Here is a 27,780-nt window from a genome sequence, read left to right as displayed (position 1 = left end):
ATGGAGACAGCAGTGCTTGGAGATGGAGTGATAAAAGTTTAGGTGTGAGGAACTTCTCAGACAGTGAACTTCCACAATGTTGAGCTCAGCCAAACTGGGACAGAGCACCCTTGATAAATGAGGAGATGTACTTTCTCCCTCTTGTCACACAGGTTTAAAATCAGTGGCCCCAGGTGATCACATTCTGCACATGTATTTGCCCACTTTGTCACGAAGTTCTTTGGTATAAACCCCATAAACGATTGGGTTGAGCATGGGGGGAGTGACGAAATAGAGGTTGGCCATGATGATGTGAACGTGGGGAGCGATGCCCTGACTGAACCGGTGTGTCAGAATGGAGAAGAGGCCGGGAGGATAAGACATCAGTATCACAAAGATGTGGGCTGTGCAGGTGCTGAAGGCTTTCTGGTGGGCTTTCTTGGAGGAGATTCTGAGGAGGGCCCTGATGATCAAACCATAGGACAGGGCAATGAGAGTCAAGTCTGACCCAATGACTACGAATGCCAACACCAACCCATACATCCTGTTGACTGTGATGTCCCCACATGACATCTTTGCCACAGCCATGTGGTCGCAGTACGTGTGGGGAATAATGCGGTCGTTACAGAATGGCTGCCTGCTCAGGAGCAGGGGTGGGGGCAGCATGAAAAGAACAGCTCTTATCAAACCCACTAGCCCTAGCTTAGCTATTCGTGCATTGGTGAGGATGGTGGTGTATCTCAGAGGGTTACATATGGCAACATAGCGATCAAAGGCCATTGTGACAAGGATACCTGAGTGCATAATAGAAATCGCTTGAAAAAAGAACATTTGGGTGAGGCAGCCATCCACTATAATATCTTTTATATTGAACCAAAATATCAACAGTGTCTTCGGCATGACACAAGTAGACATGCCAATGTCTGTGAGTGCCAGCATGCAGAGCAGCAGGTACATTGGCTTGTGCAGGGTCTTCTCATTCCCTACAACAAACAGAACCATGAAATTTCCCAACAGGCCAATAATGTAGAACATAGCGAAAGGGATGGAAATCCAGACGTGAGCAGCTTCTAGGTCGGGAATGCCCATTAGGATAAATGTTGAAGGGCCAGAGGGGGTGAGGTTGAAAGCTGCCATGAGGTGGTCGATGTGTCCATCAGGCTCAGAAATTCTCAAGGTGCCTGTGAAGGGAGAGAAGCACAGCAGGGGTGGGTGGGGTTTACACACTTTATAACAAATAGTATGATAAGTATTTTATACTTATTAATAATCAAGAAAGGGCTGAGCAGTGAGGTGGCAACATTTACACATGGCACCAGATTATGTAGTCATAGTCAAGTCCAGAGAAGTCCTCATTGGGAGCTAACCAAGCCAGGTGAATGGGCAGCATGATGGCAGATGAACTTATATGTCAATAACTTCAATGTGTATGCCCATTGGAGGGAAAAGCTTGAACTCCTGAAACACATAACAAGGTTCAAATTAGCTTATGAACTCAGGACAGGGACCTCGGCATCATGGTACACAGCTCTGGGAAACCCTGCACACAGTGCAAGCACGGACAGGAACTAAGCAAAACATTGGTTTCCAGGAGGAATGGGATGAGGGAATTGTATAAAAATACAATGCCATGAGATCAGTCAGTCAATGTTTCACCCTCCTCTGGACTCCTCCATGTAGTACTGGGCACCCTTCCCACACAGGATATTGCAGAACTACAGTGGTTCAGGCAAGTGCAATGAGAATGATCCAGGGACCGGTGAAACTCTTACACAGAGAGAGGTTTAAAAGACTTGGATTCTTACCTTTCAAAGGAAAAGAATTAGAGGGGACACGAGAAAAAGTCTATAAAATACTGAGTGGTGGAGAGTAGATGGAGAATGTGTTCTCTCATAACACAAAATGAAGAAGACATTGAATTAAACTGAAATACAGCAAATTCAAAACAGATAAAAATAATGCTTTCTTCAGTCAATACCTAATTAGACTGAGGAACTCATTGTCACAAGAGGTTGTTGAGGCCATGACCTAAGCAAAGATCAGGAATGTTTTGGACATTTACATGGAAGGTAAGACTATCCATTTACAATAGTTACAGCTAAATAAAGATTATGGTTTGCCTATACACCCACGTGTTTCGGGGCACAAGCCACTTTCTAGGTGTTAGGCATTAGGGTGAAATCCTCAGGATGGTTAGGTCATTCCACCTTTTCACCTACTGGTGGGTTTCTTACACCTTCTTCTGCAGCACCTGGGCTGTCACTGTCACAGAGAGTGGACTAGATGGACCGTAGGTTTGATCCATGATGCAATTGCTATGTTGGAAAGGAGCCAAGTTTTCCCAATGGAAACAGACATTATCAAGCTGAGTTATGATTTTGTGCTCAACAGAATGGACATGAAGGGCACAATGGTCTTGGTATTTAGGGCTACAGTCTCACCCCTCTTTTACTTCCGTTGTTTTTTTGGTGAGACACTTTCTTGCAGGCACCCAGTTTTGCCTGAGACATAAATTACAGGTGTTAACTGACAAATGTAAGCAGAAATATGTGTCAGCAACTCAGCTGCTAACCCATCTCATGCCTGAATATCAATGAAGTTTGCAACTGACACGAAAATTGGGGGATCGTAAATAATGAAGAGGACAGGTCACTGATTTAGAGCAATCTGGATCGGTTGATAAACTGGGTTGAAGCAAACAATGTGTGTTCTACTATAGCCATGTAGATATCTCTTATCTAGGAACAAAGAATGCAGGTGATGCTTACAGGATGTGGGACTCTCGTGGGAAGTGCAATGACTCTGAACAAGATTTTGGGGGTGTGAAGGGGAATTTCAGGAGAGGTAGATAAGTTATTTTACCTCTGTCTTTGGCACAGCTCCTGGAATTCTGTGTCCAGTTCTGGTGTCCGTAATTAAAAATGGATGCTAATACATTCAAGAGGGCTCAGAGAAGAGTCACAAGAATTAGTAAAATATTAGAAAACTTGCCTTACAGTGATAGACTCAAAAAGCTTATTCTCTTTATTTTAACAAAGATGGTTAAGGGGTGACTTGATAACAGTCTGTAAGTAACTACATGGGGAACCAATATTTAATAACAGGCTTTTCATCCTATCATACAGAGGTGTAACACAATCCAATGACTGTTAGATGAAGTTAAAGAAATTCTGACTGTAAATAAAGCATACTTTTTTTTTAAATGGTGAGAGTATCCATTGGAACAATTTACCAAGGGTCTTGGTGGATTCTCCATCTCTGAGAATGGTGAGATGTTTCTCTAAAAGATCTGCTCTAGGACTAATATTGCAGAAATCTCTATCCTATGCTCTACAGGAAGTCAGACCAGAGGATCACAATGGCTCCTTCTGGCCTGGGAATCTACAAACATGTCCCCAGGACTCAGCTGGAGCCATTTTGCCTGCAAGCTCGTGCCTGAGATTACTAAAGGCATTTTTTTTCTATTCATGACTATTCTGAATTTAACCTTAAGGGGAGAAATTCTTATATAACTGTGGAATCTTGAAAGCATTATTCTAGGTGTGTATTTCACAAGGCTGAGGGATCCCATGAGGTACAGCATGGATGAACATTTTAAGTGAGAAAAATAATGGTTTTACCCCTCGAAATCTCCACAATGAGGAATGAGTGTACAACCCTCACTATTAATGACTAAAAGATCCGGGTAACAAATGGTCCCAGAACATCCTTGATTTAATGTCTGTGTCCTAGCGGCCCACTGTTCCAGGCAGTTGCCAGTGGATCCTGCACATGGTAGCTGTTTTTATCTAGGCCCTCACATGTCCCAGAGTTGCCTGCTGTCATTATATAATGTGGATATTTCTCAGCTTGCAAGTTGTTCCTGTATAGCAATCTTTAAAGTACCATGTGTTTTGTATGGGAAGAACAAAAGACACCGCACACGTGCCTACCTTGACATTTGTCACTTGTGTGTGAGATTTCTCACTGGTGAGTCACAGTCACTGATTACCCCCCAGCCAAGGGAGGAGGTGTGATGGGAGGCACCTCACACCCTGCAGAGGAAAAGTTGTCAGCTCGGAGGTTGTAGGAGTCAGGGATGACTGGGGAGCTTGGAGAAGACACTGGTGCCCAGTGTGCTGTTGGAATCGGGACAGCCTGGGATGGGGAAGGAGAATACAGACAGGGGGTCAGAGTGTTTTGGTCCATTTAAGCAGCTGAGGAGCAAATTGTGATGGGTTCCCCCCTTAGCGATACCTGAACCTGGGGTTCCACTGAGTCCTAAGACTCACTAGCCTGGGCTCCCTCTCTCAATGTGCTGCTGTGACATGCTGCAGACCAGCTCCGGGTCCTACACCTCCACCATCATTCACACAGGAACGGACACTCCCAGCTGCAGTTACATGCAGGCTCTCTGACCAGCCACTGCATGAACCAACAATAGAGAGTCTAGAGCCAAAATAACCACCATCTCTCTAGTGCAAGACCCCAGTTTTGTACTGTCCTGCCCTGGTACAAACCCCAACCAATATGAATTTGTTACCCAGTTCTCCCCTCCTTCAATGAGTGGAGGACAATGCACACTTGTGGTTGCCAACCTGAGATTTTCCTCCCAGACACTTCAGTTAAAGGCATACTGGATTTGGGTGAAAACATATTGACTAAAAAAGATGACTTTTAACTAGGGCTATCAATTAATCACAGTTAACTCATGTGATTAGCTCAAACAGTAATCATGATTAAAAAATTAATCGTGATTAATCACAGTTTTAATCACACTACTTAACAGTAGAATACCAATTGAAATGTATTAAATATTTTGGATGTTTTTCTACACATTCATATATATTGTATTCGGTGTTGTAATTGAAATCAAAGTGTATATTGTTTTATTACAAATATTTGCACTGTAAAAATGATAAACAAAAGTAATAGTATAACTGCATTCAGAAACAAAACAATGTAAAACTTCAGAGCCTGCAAGTCCACTCAGTCCTACTTCTTGTTCGGCCAATTGCTAAGACAAACAGGTTTGCTTACATTTACAGGAGAGAATGCTGCCATCTTCTTCTTTACAATGTCACCTGAAAGTGAGAACAGGCATTTGCATGGCACTTTTGTAGCCAGCATCGCAAGATATTTACGTGCCAGATAGGCTAAATATTCGTATGTCCCATCATGCTTCGGCCACCATTTCAAAGGATATCTTCCATGCTGATGAACTCTTTGGGGGAGAATTGTATGTCCCCTTCTCTGTTTTACCAGCATTCTGGCACATATTACATGTTATAACAGTCTTGGATGATGACCTATCACATATTGTTCATTTTAAGAATGCTTTCACTGCAGATTTGAGAAAACGTAAAGAAATCACCAATGTGAGATTTCTAAAGATAGCTACAGCACTCAACCCAAGGTTCAAGAATATGAAGTGCCTTCCAAAATGGAGAGGGATGAGGTGTGGAGCATAGTTTCAAAACTCTGAAAAGATCAACACTCTGATGCGGAAGCATGAAGGGCAGGGCCGGATCCAGGGTTTTGGCCGCCCCAAGCAGCCAAAACCAAAAAAAAAAAAAAAAGCCGCGATTGCGATCTATAAAAAGCCGCGATCGCGATCTGTGGTGGCAATTCGGCGGGAGGTCCTTCACTCCCAGGCGGAGTGACGGACCTTCCGCCGAATTGCCGCTGAATACCTGGAACTGCCGCCCCTGTCCGGAATGGCCGCCCCAAGCACCTGCTTGAGAAGCTGGTGTCTGGAGCCGGCCCTGATGAAGGGACATATGAATCTTTAGTGCATCTGGCACTTAAATATCTTGCAATGCCGGCTACAACAGTGCCATGAGAACACCTGTTCTCACTTTCAGGTAACATTGTAAACAAGAAGTGGGCAGCAGTATGTCCTGCAAATATAAGCAAACTTCTTTGTCTGAGTGATTGGCTGAACAAGAAATAGGACTGAATGGACTTGTAGGTGCTAAAGTTTTACATTGTTTTATTTTTTGAAGGCAGTTTTTTGTACATAATTCTACATTTGTAAATTCCAATTTCATGATAAAGAGGTTGCACTACAGTACCTCTACTAGGTGAATTGAAAAATACTATTTCTTTGTTTTTTTTACAGTGCAAATAAGTGTAATCAAAAATAAATACAAAGTAAGCACTGTACACTTCATATTCTGTGTTGTAATTGAAATCAATATATTTTAAAATCTAGAAAACATCCAAAATATTTAAATAAATGGCATTCTATTATTATTTAACAGTGCAATTAATCTCAATATTTTTTTTTAAATCGTGCAATTAATTACTATTTTTTTAATCACTTGACAGCCCTGTTTTTAAGTAATTATAAGAGATAGCAAACAGGTCAAAGTAGATTACCTAGCAAATAAAAAAAGCTTAACACACCAGTTAGATTGACTATGAATTAGCAAAAGCAGCAAGGAGTCTAGTGGCACCTTAAAGACTTACAGATTTATTTGGGCATAAGCTTGTTAGTAAAAAACCTGCTTCCTCAGATGCTGCTGGATTCCTCGCTGTTTGGCTCATTGCCTTGAATAGGCCCTTCACAACCAGCTATCTGGACTCACAGCATCTTGCCTATTGGGTGTTACCCAGGTGTAACTACAGATACATAGTTGGAGTGGTCCAGCGGTGGGGTTCCTCCCCCTCCGAGTTCGTGGAAGGCCAATCCGCCTCACTATGTCTCTGGGCATCACCCTTTGTGGGGAATTAGCAGCACAGCAAGAGTCTCTAGCTCAGGCCTTCAGGCAGGGCGAGGCCACAGGAGTCAAGGGGTCGGGCCTGAGGTCAGGGCTGAGCTGCAAAGGCAGTTAGTTAACCCAGGCCCTCAGACAGGATGGGGCAATGAGTCTACAGCTTGGGCCTGTGTCCAGGGCCGAGCAGCAAACACAGGGAACGCCGGCCCTTAATCAGGGCAGGACAACAAAGACCTATGGCTCGGGCCTCTGGTCAGGACCGAGGAGCAAGGGGTTCAGGCATCCTAGCTCTGGTGGTTGGCTGACAAACACTGGCTCTTTGTCTTAGAGAGGGGGATACAGCCACCCCAGTGGCAGTGGTGGCGCAGGCCTACCCACTCCACTGTGCCCAGGGCCCTAAGACTGGCAGTGGGGATTTGCCACTGGGTCAGCAGGGATCCTGACTGCAACACACTGACATAAACTCAGGCAATGCTGCAGCTAGTCTAGGGTCAGCTGCCACTGCCCCACTTCGTAACTCCCCTCCCTCCCCCCCCCCCGGGGTGTGCCTGGTGCTGTAGGGGGTTGTCCAGCTCATCAGGGTATAAGGCCTGTGGTAGCCCTGACAACTCCTCTGTAGTTGGGTCAGAGTACGGCTCTGGTGGCTCTGGCGAGTCCTCAGCTCCTCAGTGTCCCAGCTCGGGAGATTCCAGCCCCACCTTTTATACTTCCTGTCCCACCCATTGACTTCCGGCAGGAGGGGTGAGCATGGCCTGGCTCTGCCCATCTTGGCTCAGTGAGGGGCTGCTCCCCTATGGGTCCATGGGAGGCCAGGTGTAGAAATGGGATAATCATGTTCAGAAAATCATAACTTTTCCAATGACATCTTACATGATCCATCTTGCATAAAATGTATCATAATTATGCTATAATCACAGCATAATAATGTTATTGTGAAGAATACGGGTGCAGTGTCACACAAAGATCAATGGTTCTTTCCACTGGTGAAATGCCTGAAGTTACATGAGAACAACAACAACAACAAAACAATTGGAAACTAACCTGAGTAACGGTTGTGACACCCAGGCTGCAGCTCTGTGCCTTGCCAGGGCAAAGGGACCATGAGACCAGCCCAAACACACTCGGGGCCAGGAAAGATCCCAGCGCTGGCCTTGGACCAATAATCACAAAGAAAAATTTAATTTCAGCAGCACTGCCTGCCTGACCATGTCCATGCCACTCCCTGCCCCACAGCCCCCAGTGCTGGCCACTTGTCCATGTAGGTCCCCCACCCCCAGAACTTCTAACCCTGCCACACAGTGATACCCCTCACCCAGGAGCAAAACCATGTGCCAGACTCCACAGTGACAGCTCACAGAAATATCTCCTCAGACTAGGCTAAACTCAGTGTCTCCCTGCAGTGGGGAAAAGCGGGAGATCAGCCTGAACAGGCTTTCTGGGGAGGAAGGGAACTCCGGCAGCAGCAGCTCAGCCTGTGCAGGGAAGGAGTAACTCTTCCTCAAAATGAGCCCAAAATCATAACCCAGCATGATAATGTCTGTTTCCATGAGTAACTCTTCCTCAAAATGACACAAAGCTTTAACATATTGCAGCCCATTAGAAACCCAGACACCCCTTCCTGAGGCTGCTTTTCTGTGTTGGCGATTGCTGACATTGCCACGAGGTTGCTCACCAGAGAAGGGATGGCCCGGGTGGGGGAAGGTGTCAGAGACAGTCTGCTACAGTATGATCCACCCCCCCACCCCAGGAGGCCTTGTTACACCTCTTCAGTCTGTGCATTAGGCAGAGTGTCTATTCCCCATTTTGCCCAGTTTCAGAACTCTATGCCACTGTGATCTGGAAACTGCATGTCCCCCCCGCACACACACACACTGTGCATTCCTGGTCCTCCTTTTATTTTTTCTGCCTTTTGGTAGTTCTCGTCCTTTCCAGAATCAGAATCCAGAATCCCTCCCTGAAAAAAAATGTTATCCTAACTGTTTTAAAGCTATAAGCCTGTGAGTTTCAGATTTCAGCAACTCTACGGTGTGACGTTCCCCTCTGAACATGATGAACATGGGGGTGTAGGGTGTCCCCCCGAGGTACAGAGAGTCACATACGGTCAGTTCTTTTTGGTCCAAATTAGCTCACCTGTCCTCACTAGAGACTCATGGCCAGTGTGAATCAAGCCATTTATTTAAGTCCCCACATGTGGGTTTAAGGTGAACTCCTGGTCATGTTCAGAGTTTTGCCATTGATCTCAGTGGGACAAAGATTGAATTCACCGTTAGTGTTTAACTCTTGGCTCCGAGCTGTGAAAATCAGGGCTTTGGGTCCTGCTACAGAGAGCGCTATTCTGTTAGGGTGCTGAAAGAGTCTGAAGGAAACCCCCGTTTGTGTGTTGTTCTGAGACTGGGCATGAAAGATGGGGATTTCAAAACACAGGGGCCCTGATTTTGCTCTCAGGGAGACCAGTGTCAATCTGGACTGACCCATTGAAGCAGAACGTGAGAGGAAAATCTGGCCATTGTGTGTCCCATTCTTGTTGTGAACCCTCTGGTAACACAGACACCAGCAGCGGAGGCTTTGGCTGAACTTTGTAAAAGGGCAATGAAGTTGCTGAATTGGAAAAATTGAGTGAACCAGAGAAAAAATCACACAGCCCCCCCCCCCCCCCCAAAGGAAGCTACTGAGACAGATAGAGGACACAGTAAGAGACAAAGAACTGATCTTAAAAAACATTTTTTGTCTAAATTATTTCCAATACATTTGTAGTTCCACTTTTACCAGGTAAATCCCTCGATGTTACTGACAATATTAAACAGTTCAAGTCTCTGTCCTGGTGAATTCCTGCCCAGATGGATCTTGACTTGAATCCTGGAACCCTTCCTGAGCCCTTAGCACTAACTTTAATGCAGAAAGAGGCAACTCACCACAATCCCGCTCAGCCCAGAGAGGAAATCTCCTTGCTGCGACAGAATTCAGAGCCCAGAGAATCAGCGTATGAACCTCAGATGTCTGACACTCAGCATGCCGGACAGCAACGTTTTTGATTCCCCTGAACAGTCCCTGTGGACTCTCAGGTTGGTCAGGACTCCCGGACAATTCCCTTGGCTTTGTGAGCAGCAGGAAGAGCAGAAAATAGACCCTGGAGAACTTCAGCTTGAGAGCCTCCCATGGGAACCAAATGATTTGCTCAAATTCTCAGGTGAAACTTAGTCTTGCAGACTGTTCAGCCTAACACCAGGGGATCCGATTGTCAGGGCAAACGGAGTCTTACAATCTGTTCAGACTAGCAATGCATGATGACTTTTTTTTTTCTGTGTGTAATGTACTGCCATCTGCTCTATGTTTGGGAATGCTGCCACAAGATATGGGGCCAAAAACTATTTTCAGTTGATCATAGCAGCGTATCACTGCATACCCAGTAAAGTGCTCTTGAATTGTCACTTTGCCCTCCGAAGTGTCAAGGAAACTAACAGTGAAAGACATCTTTTCAGTAAGGCTCACATCTGAAGTGCTGCCCAATATCACAGAGTAGTACTTTGCACTCCTTAAGCTTTTAATAATATCTTGCAGGACTTTCTTCACCAATAATTCAATTATCTCATTCTCGATTCTTTTTTCACAGTAGTGATCCAAGAACTCCCTGGAAAGTAGGCGTTGCAAATGTCCCTTCATTACTCTGTCGTACTTTCCTAGAAACTCTACCAAATCCAAAAAGCATCAGCTACAACATCACCGGCTCATTCACCTGCATGTCCACCAATGTTATATATGCCATCATATGCCAGCAATGCCCCTCTGCTATGTACATTGGCCAAACTGGACAGTCACTACGCAAGAGGATAAATGGACACAAGTCAGATATCAGGAATGGCAATATACAAAAACCTGTAGGAGAACACTTCAACCTCCCTGGCCACACAATAGAAGATGTAAAGGTAGCCATCTTACAGCAAAAAAACTTCAGGACCAGACTCCAAAGAGAAACTGCTGAGCTCCAGTTCATTTGCAAATTTGACACCATCAGATCAGGATTAAACAAAGACTGTGAATGGCTATCCAACTACAGAAGCAGTTTCTCCTCCCTTGGTGTTCACACCTCAACTGCTAGCAGAGCACCTTACCCTCCCTGATTGAACTAACCTCGTTATCTCCACACTGATTTATACCTGCCTCTGGAGATTTCCATTACTTGCATCTGAAGAAGTGAGGTTCTTACCGACAAAAGCTTATGCTCCCTATACTTCTGTTAGTCTCAAAGGTACCACAGGACCCTCTGTTGCTTTTTACAGATTCAGACTAACACGGCTACCCCTCTGATACTTGATACCAAACCCAAGAATTTCCTGTCGTTCACCATGAAGAGCCTGTCAGAAGAGCATCAGAAAGCCATGTTACTTTTAGAAAGATACAGTGTTGTTGTCATCAGCCTCTTTATAATGTTCTCCCACTGTTTTTCTCTTGTTTAATCACATGTTGAAGCTCCACATCGATGCAATTATCCTATTTTATCCTTTGCTCTGCTTCAACCCATGTTTGGAAGGAATTGAAATGACTATGCGACTTTTCATGACACACGAGAATCTGAGACGTGCTCCCAATCATTTGACCATTCAAATGCTAGGGATGACTTTGGATTGAAGTAGAAGAGCTTGCAGCAGAAACAGAAAACCTTGTCAGTGGGATCTGAGTAAAGCAGCCAGCACCGCGTAAGAACTTCACCATTTTCAAGCTTTCTGTATAAAAACATCATATTCAAATGGTGATTCTGCTTATCCAGAGGCAAACCCGTGTCCTTTACTTTTGGTGGCCTGTCACTAGCAGATCTTGAATTGTGGGCATTAGATTGGGCCATAATGCAAGATCAGAAATAGCATCACCAAGGCCTATAATGTGAATAATTTCATCTCGATCACTACTGGAATCTGAATTATTCTGGTCTAGATAAAGAATTTCTGTTTTGTTTGGGTCTCTCTGATTCACTTGCAATGACTCATGAATTTTCAGTTGAGGATCACCTCTGCATTTCTCCTCTGATGTATCCATTGTGACTACTGCATAGGTGGCCATTGACAGATTGCAAGTATTTTTTCATTGCGTCTGCACCTTTCTTCACTGCACTCATTACCTCAGCTTTTTGTTTCCTGTTCTGCACACTAGGCATCTTCTGGCGACATTTTGTTTCCTTCCAAGTTTCCTGAAATACCAAAAAACCCAAAGAACCACTAAGTTGCAAGATATTTGTCACACTATGTCACATATTTGTGTTTTAACAGCATTAAAGCCTGAAATCCTTGAATCTCAACTTCTACTGTAATTAAAAGATTATCTGATCTCCCTCGATAATTTCCCCCAACTGTGAAAATTAAAAATGATAAAAATACATAAAGGCTTACAAATAAATTGTTGATATTACCCATCAGTTGAAAGTCAGTGGCCTCCGGCGATCACCTTCTGCAAGTGTATTTGCCCAATTTCTCACGCAGCTCTTGGGTTTTGACCCCATAAAGGATGGGGTTGAGCATAGGAGGAATGAGGAGATAGAGGTCGGCTAAGATGATGCGAGCATGGGGAGCAATGCCCTCACTGAACCGGCGTGTCAGGCTAATGAAGAAGACAGGAGTATAAGACATCAGCATCACACAGATGTGGGCTGTGCAGGTGCTGAAGGCTTTCTGGTGGGCTCTCTTGGAGGAGATTCTGAGGACGGCCCTAATGATGAGACCATAGGACAGAGCAATGAGCATCAGATCTGACCCCATGAGTACAAATGGTATCACCAAGGTATACGTCCTGTTGAATGTGATATCCCCACACGATATCATTGCCACAAGCATGTGCTCGCAATGCGTGTGGGGGATAATGTGGTTGTCACAGAATGGCAGCCTGCTCAGCGTCAGGACCAGGGGAAGAATGAAGAGAACAGCTCTTACCAAACCCGCTAGCCCTAGCTTAGCTATTCGTGCATTGGTGAGGATGGTGGCGTATCTCAGAGGATTACATATGGCAACATAGCGATCAAAGGCCATTATCATGAGAACAGCAGACTGCATAAAAGAAACTGAGTGAAGGAAGAAAATCTGGGTGAGGCAGCCACGCACAGTAATTCCTTTCAAATTGAACCAAAATATACACAGTGCCTTTGGCACGACTGTGCTAGACTTGGTGATGTCTGTCACCGCCAGCATGCAGAGCAGCAGGTACATCGGCTTGTGCAGGGTCTCCTCTTTGCCTACAACACACAGAACCATGAAATTTCCCAACAGGCTGATAATGTAGGAGGTAGAGAAAGGGATGGAGATCCAGACGTGGGCATCTTCCATGCCAGAGATACCCATTAGGATGAAGGTTGACGGGTTAGAGTGGGTGAGGTTCAAAGTTGCCATGAAGTCATCAATGCGTCGATCGGTCTTAGAAATGCTCAAAGTACCTGTGAAGGGAGAGGAGCACTGTGAGAGGGGTTACACAGTTTATACAGCAATTAGTAAGGTAAATATTTTATAGTTATTACCAATCTAGAAAAGAGGGGTTGAGCAGTGAGGTGACAATATTTGCAGATGGCATCAGATTATTTAGGTCATAGTCAAGTACAGAGAATTTCCCAGAGGGAGCTAATCAAGCCACATGAATGTGCAGCATGTTGGAGGATGAACTTTGATGGCAATAATTGCCTTATTTATGCCCATTGAGATCCACTGTATGGGGAATCATACAGAAAATACAGTGTCATGAGACCAGTCAGTCAATGTTTCACCCTCCTCTGGACTCCTCTGTGTAGTACTGGGCACCCTTCCCACAAAGGATATTGCAGAAATAGAGGGTTTCAGGCAAGGGGAACAAAAATGATCAAGAGCGCGGGGAAACACTCCTATGGAGAGAGGTTGAAAAGACTGAGATTATTACCTTACAAAGGAGATGAAGAAGAGGGGACGTGAGAAAAGTCTACAAAATACTGATTGGTAGAGAGTAGATCGATAATGTGATCTTCAGTCTCATTACACATGTTTAAGAGGACATTGGATTAAACTGAAATGTGGCAAATTCAAAAGAGATAAAAACAAATGCTTTCTTCACTCAATGCCTAATTAGGCTGAGGAACTCGTTGCCACAAGAGGTAGTTGAGGCCATTAGCTAAGCAAGAATCAGGAAGGATTTGGACTATCCAGTTACAATAGTTACGGCTAAATAAATATTTTTTAAAGCCTATATGCCAATGTGATTCAGGGCACAACCCAGTCTCTAGCTTTTAGACATTTGGGTGACACCCTCCTGATGGTCAAGTCACCTCCCGCATCCATCTACTGCTTGGTTTTTTATACATTCTTCTACAACACCTGTGGCTGTCACTGTCACAGAGAGGACACTGGACTAGATAGACCATAGGTCTGATCCGCGATACAGTTCATATATTGGAAAGGAGCCAAGTTTTTCCCATAGAAACAGACATCATAGAATCATAGACTATTAGGGTTGGAAGAGACCTCAGGGGTTCATCTAGTCTAATCCCCTGCTCTAAGTAGGACCAACACCAACTAAATCATCCCAGGCAAAGCTTGGTCAAGCCGGGCCTTAAAAATCTCTAAGGATGGAAACTCCACCACCTCCCTAGGTAACCCATTCCAGTGCTTCACCACCCTCCTAATGAAATAGCGTTTCCTAATATCCAACCTAGATCATCCAATCCATACTGTTTTAACTTGCTAGCAAGTATACTGTGGGAGACCGTATCAAAAGCTTTGCTAAAGTCAAGTTATATCACATCCACCGCTTTCCCTATATCCACAGAACCAGCTATCTCATCATAGAAGGCAATCAGGTAGGTCAGGCATGACTTGCCCTTGGTGAATCCATGTTGATTGTTCCCAATCACCTTCCTCTCCTTCAAGTGCTTCAAAATGAGTACCTGCTCCATTATTTTGCTAGGGACTGAAGTGAAGCTGACCAGTCTGTAGTTCCCCGGGTTCTGGGCTATGATTTTGTGCTGGGCTATGGCTTTATGCTCAACAGAATGGCCACAAAATGCATAAGGTTCTTGGTATTTACAGCTACATGCCTGCACCTCTGTTTCCTCTCTTGTTTCTTTTAGTGAGACAATTTCTTGCAGGCACCCATAAGTTAGTGGAGGTAACTGACAATTGTAACAAAGACTTGTGTCAGCAACTCAGCCACTTATCCTCCTCATGCCTGAAAATCAATGAAGTTTGAAGATGACACAACAATTCAGGAATTTTAAATAATGAAGAGGACAGGTCACTGATTCAGAGCAATCTGTATTGTTTGGTAAACTTGTTTGAAACAAACAATATGTGTTCCAATATAGCTATGTATATATCTACATCTAGGAACAAAGAATGCAGAAAAGGACCTAGGGGTCACAGTGGACGAGAAGCTGGATATGAGTCAACAGTGTGCTCTTGTTGCCAAGAAGGCTAACAACATTTTGGGCTGTATAAGTAGGGGCATTGCCAGCAGATTGAGGAACGTGATCATTTCCCTTTATTCGACATTGGTGAGGCCTCATCTGGAATACTGTGTCCAGTTTTGGGCCACACACTACTAGAAGGATGTGGAAAAATTGGAAAGAGTCCATTGGAGGGCAACAAAAATGATTAGGGGGCTGGAGCACATGACTTATGAGGAGAGGCTGAGGGAACTGGGATTGTTTAGTCTCCAGAAGAGAAGAATGAGGGGGGATTTGATAGCAGCCTTCAACTACTTGAAGGGGGGTTCCAAAGAGGATGGAGCTCAGCTGTTCTCAGTGGTGGCAGATGACAGAACAAGGAGCAATGGTCTCAAGTTGCAGTGGGGGAGATCTGGGTTGGATATTAGGAAACACTATTTCACTAGGAGTGTGGTGAAGCACTGGAATGCGTTACCTAGGGAGGTGGTGGAGTCTCCTTCCTTGGAGGTTTTTAAGGCCTGGCTTGACAAAGCCCTGGCTGGGATGATTTAGTTGGGAATTGGTCCCTTCCTACCCTGATATTCTATGATTCTATGATTCTATTAATGTAGATGATGCTAACATGATGGGGGACTCTTGTGGGAAGCACAATGACTCAGAACAAGATTAGGGGTCATTAAGGGGTAATTAGTTAACATGAGCTCCCAGTGTGACTCTGCAGCCAAAAGAACCAATGTGGTCCTTGGATAATAACCAGGGAAATCTTAAGGAGAATTTGAGAAGTTATTTTAATTCTGTGTCTCACATCGGTGTTACTGCTGCTGGAATCCTTTGTCCAGTTCTGATGTCCACCATCAAAGACAGATGTAGATTCACTGAAGAGTGTTAAGAGAAGAGTCACAAGTATTATTAAATGATTAGAACTCCTGCCTTATGATAGACTCAAAGATTTAAATCTATTTATTTTTATCAACGATGTCTAGGCATTAACTTCTTAACAGTCTGTAAGTACCTACACAGGGAACCAATATGTAATATTAGGCTTTTCAGCATAACATGATCCACTGGCTGGAAGTTGATCCTAAAGAAATTCTGACTGGAGATAAGGCGTACATTTTTTAAATGGTGAGAGTAATTAACCATTTGAACAATTTACCAAGGGTCTTCACACATTCTTCATCACTGAGAATGGTTAAATAAAGGTTGGATGTTTAAATAAAAGATCTGCTTTAGAAATAATTTTGGGAAAATTCTCAATCCTGTGTTATATAGACTAGATGATCACAATAATCCCTTCCAGCCTTTGAATCTATGAGCATGTCCCCAGGAGTCAGCTAGAGGCATTTTGGTTCTACGATCGTACCTGAAATTACTGAAGGCATTTTTTCTATTCATGACCCTGCTGAATTTAGCCCGGTGGGGCGAAATTCTCATGTGACTGTGGTTCCTTGGAAATGCTACACTACATGTTAATTCACGAGGCTGAGGGATCCCATGACGCACTGCATAGATGAATGTTTAAGGTGAGAAAAATAATGACTTGAGCTCATATAGTCTTCGCACTGAGGGATGAGTGTATAATAACACTTGCCATGAATGACTAAGAGCTGGCTAGCAAAGGTCCCAGAGCACCATGGGTCTGTGTGGAGGTGGCTCACTGTTTCAGTCAGCAGCCAATGGCTCCTGCACGTGGCGTCTGTATGTATTGAGGCCCTAACCTGTCACAGGGTTGCCCCCTCTCATTATATAATGTGCAAATTCTCAGCTTGCGAGTTGTTCCTGTGTAGCAATCCTTGAAGCACCATGGTGTGTATGGGTGTAACAAGAGAAGCCACACTGGTGCCTGCCTTTTCTTTTGCCACTAATGAGATTTCTCACCGATGTGACACAGTCAATGATTACCCCCTAGCCAAGGTAGCAGGTATGATGGGAGGTACCTCAACCCCCCACAAAGGAAGACATGTGGGTAGCGTGGGGCAGCTCAGAGATTGTGGGAGTGAGGGGTGACTAGGGAGCATGGAGAAGACACTGGCGACCAGTGTGCTGTTGGAATTTGGACATTCTGGTATGTGGAAATAGAGTACAGACAGGGTTCAGAGTATGATGGGAGATTGAAGCAACTGAGGAGCAAAGGTCAATGGTTCTTTCCACTAGTGAAATGCCTGAAGTTATGTAAATAACATTCAACAACAAAACAACAGTTGGAAACAAAACTGAGTAAAGTTTGTGACACCCAAACTGCAGTTCTGTGGCTTGGCAGGGCAAGCACACTTGTGGCCAGGAAATATCGCAGTGCTGGCCTTGGACCAACAGTCACAAAGAAAAATTTAATTTCAACAGAGCTGCCCACCTGTCTCTGTACATGCCACTCCATGCCCCCACAACACCCAGTGCTGCTCGCCTGTCCCTGTATACCACCTGCCTGTCCCACAACACCCAGTGCTGCCTGCCTGTCCATTTAGGCTTCACACCCAGCCTCTAGAACCCACCTCTGCTGCCCATGTGTCTGTGTACATTACTGTAACCCTTCTGCCCCTCTGAGTTGGGAGCAACAAGGGCCGGGTTCGGTATCTAGGGGTTCAGTTTCAATAACGCAATGCAAAACCGGCTCGAGCCCCCACCCAGTTACCTGGCACAATTACATACCACCCCCTGGGCACCTCTAGGAGGCAATATTTCCCCTCTCGGAAGCACGGAGTCTGAGTGTAGCAAAAGCCTTTTAATAAAGGAGGGAAACAATGCGGCATTATGTTGGGGAAACACCACGAACAGGATTCATAAAACAACCATCAGCAAAAGACCCACCTCCAAGTAAGTTTGGCAGTGACTTTTTCCCCTCAGGGTCTTAAGTCCAATCACCCCAAAGTCCAACGACCCCAAAGTCTCTGTCCCTGGTCTGTGCTGCCCCAGAGTTCAAAAGTTTATCTGCACAGTTTTACCCCCCCCAGTCTGGGCGGAAATGGGGCACACGGAATGTTAAGGGGCACCTTATGTGGTCAGAGGCCAACTGCAATGAAAGTTCCTGAATTGGAAAACTTGAATGAACCAGAGGAAAAACCACACAGCCCTCACAGAAAAGGAAGCCACTGAGATAGATAGAAGGACAACTCACCAAAATCCTGGTCAGCAGAGAGAGGAAATCTCCTTACTGCGACAGAAAGGCAGAGCCCTGAGAATCACTATATGAATCTCATATGTCTGGCACTCAGCATGCTGGACAGTTACCTTTATTATTCCCCTGTACAGTCCCTGTGGACTCTCTGATTGGCCAAGAATACCAGACAATTCCCTTGGCTCCTTGAGCAGCTGGAAGAGCAGAAAATGGACCCTGGAGAACTTTGACTTGAGAGCCTCCCCTGGGAGTGAAGAAATGATTCGCTGATACCAGGGGCTCATATTGTCAGGGCAAACTGAGTCTTGCAGACTGTTCAATCTAGCAATTGATGATGGCTTTCTTTTTTGTGTTTAATGCCATCTGCACTCTGTGTGGGAATGCTACCATAAGAGACGGGACCAGCGTACCGATGCATACCACCGATGCAGTTGTAATATGCAGTCCATTAACCTCCGAAAAGTCACTGCCACTGTGTGGAGGCCAAATGATGTGATCCTGAATTAATGCAGGCCAAAGGGCCTGGGAAAGTCTTTCTTCTCCCGCGATACTGTCATCAAAGGCTTTTAGCAGTATCCTGCTACTGGTGTGGCTTTCTCTGATCTTTTACTTCCCCTTTTGTGGTCAACGTCTTTGGTTCCTCTACCTGTAAAGAAATATTTCTTTTCCGGTACAACTTTAGTTCTATTAACATGACAGAATTTATCTATCTTTCTTTCTGTTTCTGATTCTGTATATAGAGGAACCGAATCTATTCATAATATAATGTGGCCCAGTTTATTGGTTACATAAATTGTATTCCTATACAAAATATCATCACCTGATTTTCAATTTCTCAAGCATTCTCTCTTTGGCTTTTATCAAAATAAACTTTTGCTTTCTGTTTGGATTTTCCCAATTTTATAGTTACCTGCAAGAGAACCTGATTCAAATATTTCTGAAATGCTCGCAGATACGTGTTCAGTTTGACTTAGTCTCGCTGTGTGCCACTGGTATGCCACAAAAGATGCTCTGGCATTCACATGGTTCACCCAATCATCACCTCAAAGAGTGTATGATCTGTGGAGACAGTGGGAGTTGTCCTGAGTGTCATTAAATTGAGTGGAATTAGAGTATTTCACTTGAATCCATTGGGATCTACTAGTTTCTGCAGCATTCATTTGCATTTTTTTTCTCTAGTTTTCCTGATGATTGAGGTCTATAGGAAATGTGCAATTTTGTTGCAATTCCGACAACTGTAAACATTTTTGGAATACTTGCCCAGTAAAATGTGTTCCTCTTCCACCCATTTGGAGAATGGATCAAGAACAAGATGATATTAGTTTCTCCTAATCACAGTGGCTAGATTCATTTATGAAAGAGCAATATGCGTCTAAGATTTTTATTTTGGGAGGCATTAATGAGAAAACTGGGTTAAGGGTTTTCCTTCATCAATATCTGGGCACACATGGGTGTTCCCAGAATACAATAGAGTGTCCAGCAATGGAGTTAGGGTCCATATTGGGGTCATTGTTATATCTTTATCATGCACTAACAAAGTCCAATGTGCTAGTTGAGCATTGAACACCTGCTCATCCTTCGTTCGACTAGAAAGCAAGAACTAGAGTGGGGGGTGTGGAATATAGAGCGATTGGGTTTAAACGAATTAAAAGGCAAAATGCTTGGTTGTTCAGCTGCTGACCAATAAACATTTTTCACACATGGAATATTTGAGTTCCACTAGGCTCATTTTTTTTAGAGCATTGGCTATTGGTTTGTATTTTTCATGCCTCTCTTTAGAAGTTATTGTAACAAGTGCAATTGCACTTAAAGACCTTCTTAGTCAGTGGTTCTCAACCAGAGGACAGGGGCCTCCTGGGGGGCCATGAGCAGGTTTCATGGGGTCCTCCAAGCATGGCCAGTGTTAGGCTCGCTCGGGACCAGGGCAGAAATATGAAGTCCATCACATGGGGGTGGAGCACCGGGGCCCTGAGCCCTTCCACCTGGGACTGAAGTCGAAGCCTGAGCAACTTAGCTTCCTGGGGGCCCCGTGGCCTGGGGCCCCAGGAAATTGCAATGCTTGCTTTTTCCTGGTTAGGTCGGTCAGTGAGGTGGCAATTTGGCTGTAGTGTGGTACAAATCATCGGTAATACCCGGCCAAGCCCAAGAAGGATTGGACCTGCTTCTTTGATTTAGGGACAAGCCAATTTTGGAGAGCATTTACTTATGCCTGTAGGGGAGTAATAGGTCCTTGACCCACCTGGTGTCAAAGGTACGTTATCCTGTTTAGGCCTTTTTAACATTTTTGCCTTTAATGGTTAATCCTGACTCTCTTATGCACTGGAGGACAGCTTGGAGGTGTTCCAGGTGTTCTACCCATGAATCTGAGAATATGGCCACATTGTCAATATAGGTCACTACAAATTCCCCAAATCCAGACTGAAGGTTATCTACCAGTCTCTGGAAGGTGACAGGTGCATTTTGCAGTCCAAAAGGGAGAACATTCAATTCATACAGCCCTACATGGGTGACAAAGGCTGATCTTTCCTTGTCTGGGTCATCTAGCAGCACTCGCCAGTACCTCTTAGTTAAGTCTAAGGTGGAGATGAATTGGACACATCCCAGTTTCTCCAGTAGCTCATCTGTGTGTGGCATTGGATAGTTTTCTGGGTGAGTTACAGCATTTAGCTTACGGTAGTCCACACAAGAGCGGAATTCCCCATCTGGTTTGGGAACCAGAACCACTGGAGGGGCCCATGCACTCTGAGAGGGGCGGATTACACCCATCTGTAACATGTCCTTGATCTCCCTTTCTATTGCAGTTTTGTCTTGTGGAGCCATCCAGTAGGGTTGGGGTCTAATTGGGTGAGCATCACCTGTTTCAATGGCATGGTACGCCCGTTCTGTCAATCCTGGGGAGGCTGAAAACATTGGCACAAAGCCGGTACACAGCTCCTGGATTTACTGTCATTGCTTATGTCCAAGGGTCATTGAAAGGCTCACCTCTTCTACACCACCATGGCTTTTTCCTTCATAGTCGACTCCTTCAGGCCACTCAGCATCATCTCTCTCCTGAGCTGTAAACTGGAGCACCGGAGATACTTCAACAGAGCAATAAGGGAGATCTTGGCTGACCTGTAGCAGAGCAATAGGGGAGCTCCTGTAATGGAGCAATAGGGGAACTCTTGGCTGACCATGGCCAGACTGAGGCCCTGAAGCAAGGGCAGGGAAGGTGCTAGGGCTATGGGGGAAGTGGCAATGGGCACATAGGTAGCAGGAATAGGAGGAGGGGTAGTAAGTCACTGCCAGCTATAGGGTCCCTGGGCCGGGATCCAGAGTAGAGGGTGGGCCTGGGTCCTCCCTCTTCCCCCCCCTGAGCTCTATGAAGAAAATGACTGCGCCTCCCCATAGTTTACTAAAACAATATAACAAAGGAAAATCTTATGCGTTGCAAAAAATGAATAAAAAAGTAGAATGAATTTGATCAATTATCGAAAAGTATGAGTTTCAGAGGTATTAATTTTAAGTTGAAAAACGGTAGAAATTGAAGCAGTTAAAATTAAACTTCACAAACATTTAAGGAAACATGATAGCAAACAATGACATATTAATTCAGCAAAATATCCATCTGTCCTATCTTACCAGTTGGAATTGTGTGTTTGTTTCCTCATTGTACAAAGTGGTGGAATTTAGGGTTGTAGTGTAGAAAGGAAGATGTAAGTTATCTTCAACAGACAGCTGGGAGCGATGCTTTGTTTGATTGCAGTTAATGCTGACAAGCCGGACTCACCTGGGAAGGTGGGTGAAAAAGCAAGGAGCCCCATAAGAGCCCAGTGTGTTAAACTCAGGAAACTCAGATCCCACCGATAAGCAAAAGTCTGAGACTGGCATTTGTGTACATTTGTGCTGCAGTTCCTTGTCGCTTGACAGGGCAATAAGGCTTTCCTCTTCTTTTGAAGACAGCATATCTGTTGGGTTTGGCTTAAAGCTGAATGGATTCCTGAGCAACTGATTACATTGGTCTTTCCCACTTTGCCCACTTCGGGAAAGTATTCACAAAACTGCTCCTGCGGAACATGGAAAGTGCTGAACAATTACATCCTGTAGAGTATCAACTGTTGTTGCACAATGTCCTCCAGAAGAAATTTGTGATTAATGTGCATAAGTCTTGTCAAGTAGTGTCAGGCTAAGCACCGTTAGGCCTCAACCTTCCGGAAGTTGTAAGAAGCGAGTACAGTTGAATCCTGCAAGCATAAGCATAATCTAGCTAGGAAGCTTTATAGCCTAAAAAGGAAATTCTGTAAAGATAGATACAGACGTGTGGTTACTATGCTCTGCAACCAAATACCTCTTTAAGCTACTCGAGTATTTCTGAGGCTAGCAAATTGACCACAATTAGCCGCATAGAGAAGAGATGAGCTGAGCACAGGTGCACAGTTCATAAGTTCAAAACAACCGCAAATACCACACTGAAACATTTGGTCACCTTCATTGGTTGACCTGTTTTGAAACACAGCCAGCAAATACCATATAAAAAAGATGCAAAGACGCAAGTGTGTGTGTGTGTTGACCTAAAAGAGATCACTCTTTGTCAGGCTCACATACACCCTCTGAACCAAAGGGACTTGTGCTTCACCGACTATCTGTGCCTGGCCAGTGCAGGAAACGGTCGACTGAAGGTAATGTATCTTTGGAAGAATGCAGGGTAAGGTTTCGGAGTGAAGAGTTCTGGTTGTGCTCCAGCCTGTTAATCTTAAGTCTGTATTAATACTATAGTTTAATTATATTAGTAAGTTGTTTAAAAATAGTAGTAGTCAATGGTTAATCAATATATAGTAACTGTATATGTTTTGAGCCTTGCTGAAAGCAGGTACAGCGCTGGTGAAGTTAGTAGTTTATAAACCATAATAGCTTTACAAGTCGCTGTGCCTGTCTTCAGTATAAGTTACCATCAAGTTTATCATAAAAGTCAATAAAAGTTTATAAGTTGTTATATAAGGTTATAGGTAGGTTAAGGTTAGTAAAATATCGTTAATCACTGAATTAGTATTGCCTATAGCATTGTATTTGTTGAGGGTGGTTACAGTACATGTGAAGTTGCTAGGCAATCAGTAATAGTAGCGTTCCATGTGCTTGTGACTATTTTCAATATTATTTACCCTTTATTTGTGCACTTATATGAATAGGTAGTTAATGTATAATATTACTTGTACTTGTGCTTGTCTCCAGTATAGCTTGCCATTTGTATTAATCCTCACTCAATGCTGGTCTTTAATTCTGTTTTTCTTATTCTGTCTGTGTTGCCTTTATAGTCGTAAGTCATTAAAAACCTTTCTTGAGGAATAATTAGTTGTTTCGTTTCTCTTTTGCGGACACTGCTCAACCTCACTACATCTGTGCTGGGTGGTGAGAAGTAGCGATCACCCAGAGCCCCACTTGGGCTCTGACGTGTGCCTCCTTCTTCCATTAATCTCCACAAAATTCACAGTTCAAGTTTGCTATCCGAACACTAGCCTTGAAAACATTTGCGTCTCATCCCTGAAGTGACACTGTGGTCAGATGTTCGGCTGTGTGCATGTGTGTTCTTTCTGTATGCTACAGTGGCACTGGCCAGATAGCCCATACAGCAGGCGCTGCTCAAACTGCCCAATAATCACATACCTGCTAGTAGTGAAAGCACTCGGTGAAGGGCTAATGCCCTGTCTCAATGGTCACAGACACAACAGCACATGTATGGCAATGGACAATGGACCAGCTCAGTTAGTGGAGGGTCTGGCCACTGCCCCATAGGCCAGACGAAGGGTTAAAGCAAGATATCCCAACATTTATAGACTGAAACAAACAATTTGGCATAAACAACTTATGGATCACCTTACGTGTTTCATCACATATTTATTACCTCCCCTTGTACTTTTCTCCTGATATTTCAGAGAAAATAACCCTATTCACCACTTGTCTTTGTACTTTTACTCCTGATGTTTTATACAAGATATCACTATTCATCACTTTTGTCAAACCATCGTATTGTGTGCTATGTTGGGGTGTTCTTGTGCTGACCTGTTGGAATGTGTTTTACATATTCAGTGTGTTCTAGCAATACTGGTGCTGAGTTCATGTACTGGACACTGACTTGCAGGAAGGCATCTGCTTTTGACAGGCTCTGGCTGTTGCTCATAGCATAACTTTTGCTGACTTTGGTTCAGGGCCCAGGCAGGGCTGGATTATCCAATAGGCAGACTAAGCACATGCTTAGGGCACCAGCAAAGCAGGGGGCACCAAAAAAAAGTAGTTTTTTTCTTTTAATTGAAATTTGATATTTCAAAAAAAAAGCATTGAAATAGTCATCATGGGAAAAGTCAGAACTTTGTTAGACTTCCTTACACTCCACTCCAATGTTTTCCCCCGTTTTTCTGTTCTCTTTGCATTACTTATCCCCACCTAAACCAGGTGGGCTTCCTATTAACGTAGATCGCAATAATGTGAGGAAATCAGATCCTGTCATGTATTGCAATAAATTTTTGTTTTATTATTGATATATACGAGAGACCGAAAACATTGCAAACAAGATGCAAGAACTAGAGTTTGTATTCATGTTGACCATGTGGAATGAAATTTTACAACACTTTTACCACACAAGTCAAGCTGTCCAAGGAAAAGAATTGGATTTGCAAACATGTGCAGACCTCTGTCAATCATTAGCAGACCACTTACACACTTTGAGGAATGATTTCGAAAGATCTGAAGACATATCAAAAGATATCTTGCCTGATATTAACTACAAAGAAGCCCAGTCCCACAAGCGAATCAGGAAAAAAACAGGTAAATGATAGCAGAGCAACAGAAACAGCATTAAATCCTAGAGACAAATTTCGCGTATCTACTTACTATGCTATAATTGATACAATTGAAGCTCATATAAAGAGGAGAGCTGAAGTGTACAAAGAAGTATCAAGTAGACTTTCTTTTCTAAACAATATGGACTTATCTGACAAACAATATTCACAAGGTTCCCAAAAGCTAGTTGACTCATACGCTGTTGACTTAAACATGAATCTCTGTGGAGAAGTACAGCAGTTCCACTGTTATATGCGCGCAAAGTTTAATGAAACAGGAAAAATGAAATTCAGTCACATTGATCATCATGACACAATATTGAAAGACGGAATAAAATGTGTATTTCCAAATGTAGAGATCGCACTACGTATTTTTCTAACACTAATGATTACTAACTGCTCCGCAGAATGCTCTTTTTCTCAACTGAAAAGAATAAAAAACCCTGAGAGAACAACAATGTGTCAGACAGACTTTCCCTATTGTGTATGGAAGTGGACATGCTTCATCGAGTCAGCTTCAGACCAGAATTTTGCAATCAGAAAATCTAGAAAGAAGCTATTTTAATTTCAGCATACATGTAAGTTTTGTGTCATTTCGAAAAATAAAAATTTATTTTATGGTATAGTATTGTTTTTATTTTGAATTACATATGGGGGGCACCATAATCTTTTCAGTGCTTAGGGCCTCTAAAGGTTTTATTCCGGCCCTGCGGGCCTTGCATGAGGTCCATGCTTCTGGCTTGCTCTTTCTACTACTTACACATTCAGAGAATTCAGTTGCTCTCCACTTGTACAGTGTTTCCATGACACTCACTGAATATCCATGTTGTCATATCTGGCTGCCATATTCATATTATCGACAAGGAAAATATGGACTTCCTCGTGCAGTTCACATAGTCTTGTCAGCATCTTGCCTCTGGACATCCAACAAACCTCTACATGTAACAACCACTGTGTGAAGTTTGCCCCCACCTTTCGCATAAGATGGCAAAAACCCATCTTGAATTAACTGGGCACAACTTTATAAAGTTTATAATATTTACTGCACCTGAAAGACCATTGCTACGCTACTCTGCCATCTTCTTTGCAGCCAATCCCTGTCTGTGGATTATGTGATGATTCCAGGTTGCTGATAGAGCCACTTCTTGTACCCTTGTCACAAGCCTGCTAGGCCGTCCTATCTGTGCTCCATCACTGCAAATTCCAAAACTATGTCCCCAAACAAGGCCTGTGTCTTGGACAAAAACTGTTTAAAAAACTCTTCACCAGTTGCTCGTGTTGGTAGTGCATGGCAAATGAGAAATTCCTCTTTTAATTCTATTGCTGATGCAAAATGAATATACGCCAGCAGCTTCACAGCATTTGATATACTGTAATGAACACCTCGGGAATGGACGTTCAAAAGGCTGAAATGTTCATAAGTCTGAACAAGACTTTCTGGTTATTCTTTCAAAAGTTTATAACTGAACATGTTTGTAACTTTACTATGCAGAAGAAAAACGCTGCTTTCCCTTTATTTTTTAGTAGTTTATGTTTAACACAGGACTGTGCTGTATTTGCCTTTCGAATATTAGTGAGTGGTTAGGATTAGAAGCAGAGTGTGCATTTCTGTTGCTTGGCAACCATATTTTTCAAGAAAGTTAGGAATAATTCTAGCTGTTGCATTCTTGAAGGTTAAAATACTTAATTTACTGGATTTATTTAAAGTAAAGTTTTTACATTGTTTTCCTTTTGTTTCTTGTTTTATTCTGTTTTCAATTGCTGTATATTTTGGAGGTTTCTGTAAAAACTATAACTTTTAACTTTTTAAAACAAAAGGAGAGCAGAATTGAGGAGAGGCGGGGGAGAGAGGGTGGGGGTGCAGAGCAACCTAGGAAGGTAGTGAGACCTGAGCCAAGAGAGATTAACTCTATCAAGATATTTGAAAGTACAGGCAGCAGCAGCAGCAAATTTAACAAACTAAGAAAGCATATAAAGGACAAAACTTAACCGGTATGTAAAAATATTTGAGAAAGACAATTCTATTTTCAGATATGAGTGCGGAGTGTGGTTCTATGGGTCAAAGCAGTTGGGAACCTGCACAGTTAGGAACCGGGCCCCTGTTTTTTATCCTGGTTTTGAGAGGAGAATGGGGGTAGTTACTTGCTCTAGTAAAACTTGAATTTGTTCTCCCAATGTCTGTTGCTTTTGTGTGCATGCCAGATGGATGGCGGGAGTGCCCTTTTTTGCTGCAGTTAACTGGTTTTGGGCAACTCCATGTGTTAATGCATTAATTTTAGGTGTTAACCTACTTAATTTTGGTTTTTTACTTTGAAATGCTTTTTTATTCACTCTTCTGCGATCGAGTCGCAGCTCCTGTCCTTTAATGTGCTCTGTGAACTGTTCTATATTTTCTTTTATCTAATTTACTAATTCTGTGAAAGTATTATGTGCTGCTTTTTCTCTTTGTGCACTTACTTGTCCCGTTTTGACAGGCACCAATCTAGGTTTCAGTTTAAGTTTAACTGGAACCTGGCTTTTATTATAAGGTATTGGTTGCAATGCAGTGGACCCTGTTTCATTTTTTAATTTTACTAGGACTACCTTTTTTTACTTCTGTCCCCATTCTTCAGGCACAGGGTAGCTACCTGAAGCCTGCTGTTTACTATCAATATTTATAACAGGGGACGGCACTTTTTGCTTCTGCAGTTTTTTTACAGCTGTTTCCAATTTTTTATTTTCCTGCTTTACTTGCTCGAGCATATCATGAGTTTGGCCTGCCTGTTGCTGTGCTAACAGAGCTTGGGCTTTCCA

At 43.5% G+C, this 27,780-nt stretch overlaps 2 protein-coding genes across 5 annotated transcripts in view; one reads left to right on the top strand and one right to left on the bottom strand.

The window, feature by feature from the left end:
• Positions 1–177: 177 nt before the first annotated feature.
• On the bottom strand, positions 178–9,782 carry LOC128830250 (olfactory receptor 52N4-like). 4 transcript variants are annotated; one of them, XM_054016039.1, is made up of 3 exons: positions 9,590–9,782; positions 3,912–4,116; positions 178–1,160 (listed from the first exon to the last, which is right to left on the bottom strand). In XM_054016039.1, exon 3 carries the CDS (start codon positions 1,114–1,116, stop codon positions 178–180), a length of 939 nt encoding a protein of 312 aa, XP_053872014.1. In that variant the 5' UTR covers positions 1,117–1,160; positions 3,912–4,116; positions 9,590–9,782. The 4 variants fall into 4 exon arrangements, with proteins under 4 accessions (XP_053872014.1, XP_053872013.1, XP_053872016.1 ...); XM_054016038.1 differs by lacking the exon at positions 9,590–9,782 and adding an exon at positions 7,719–7,814; XM_054016041.1 differs by lacking the exons at positions 3,912–4,116; positions 9,590–9,782 and adding an exon at positions 2,842–2,884.
• Positions 9,783–26,661: 16,879 nt separating this feature from the next.
• The window catches only part of LOC128830247 (olfactory receptor 52N4-like), a 66,289-nt gene continuing 65,170 nt past the window's right edge, over positions 26,662–27,780 (top strand). Inside the window, exon 1 of the mRNA XM_054016034.1 lies at positions 26,662–26,979. The gene's annotated coding sequence lies outside the window, so the exon portion shown is untranslated. The remainder of the gene's footprint in view (positions 26,980–27,780) is intronic.

Source organism: Malaclemys terrapin, chromosome 1 (assembly GCF_027887155.1).
Source record: "Malaclemys terrapin pileata isolate rMalTer1 chromosome 1, rMalTer1.hap1, whole genome shotgun sequence".
Taxonomy (NCBI): domain Eukaryota; kingdom Metazoa; phylum Chordata; order Testudines; family Emydidae; genus Malaclemys; species Malaclemys terrapin.
Note: the sequence above shows the minus strand (reverse complement) of the source record. Positions and strands in the feature narration are given on the sequence as shown.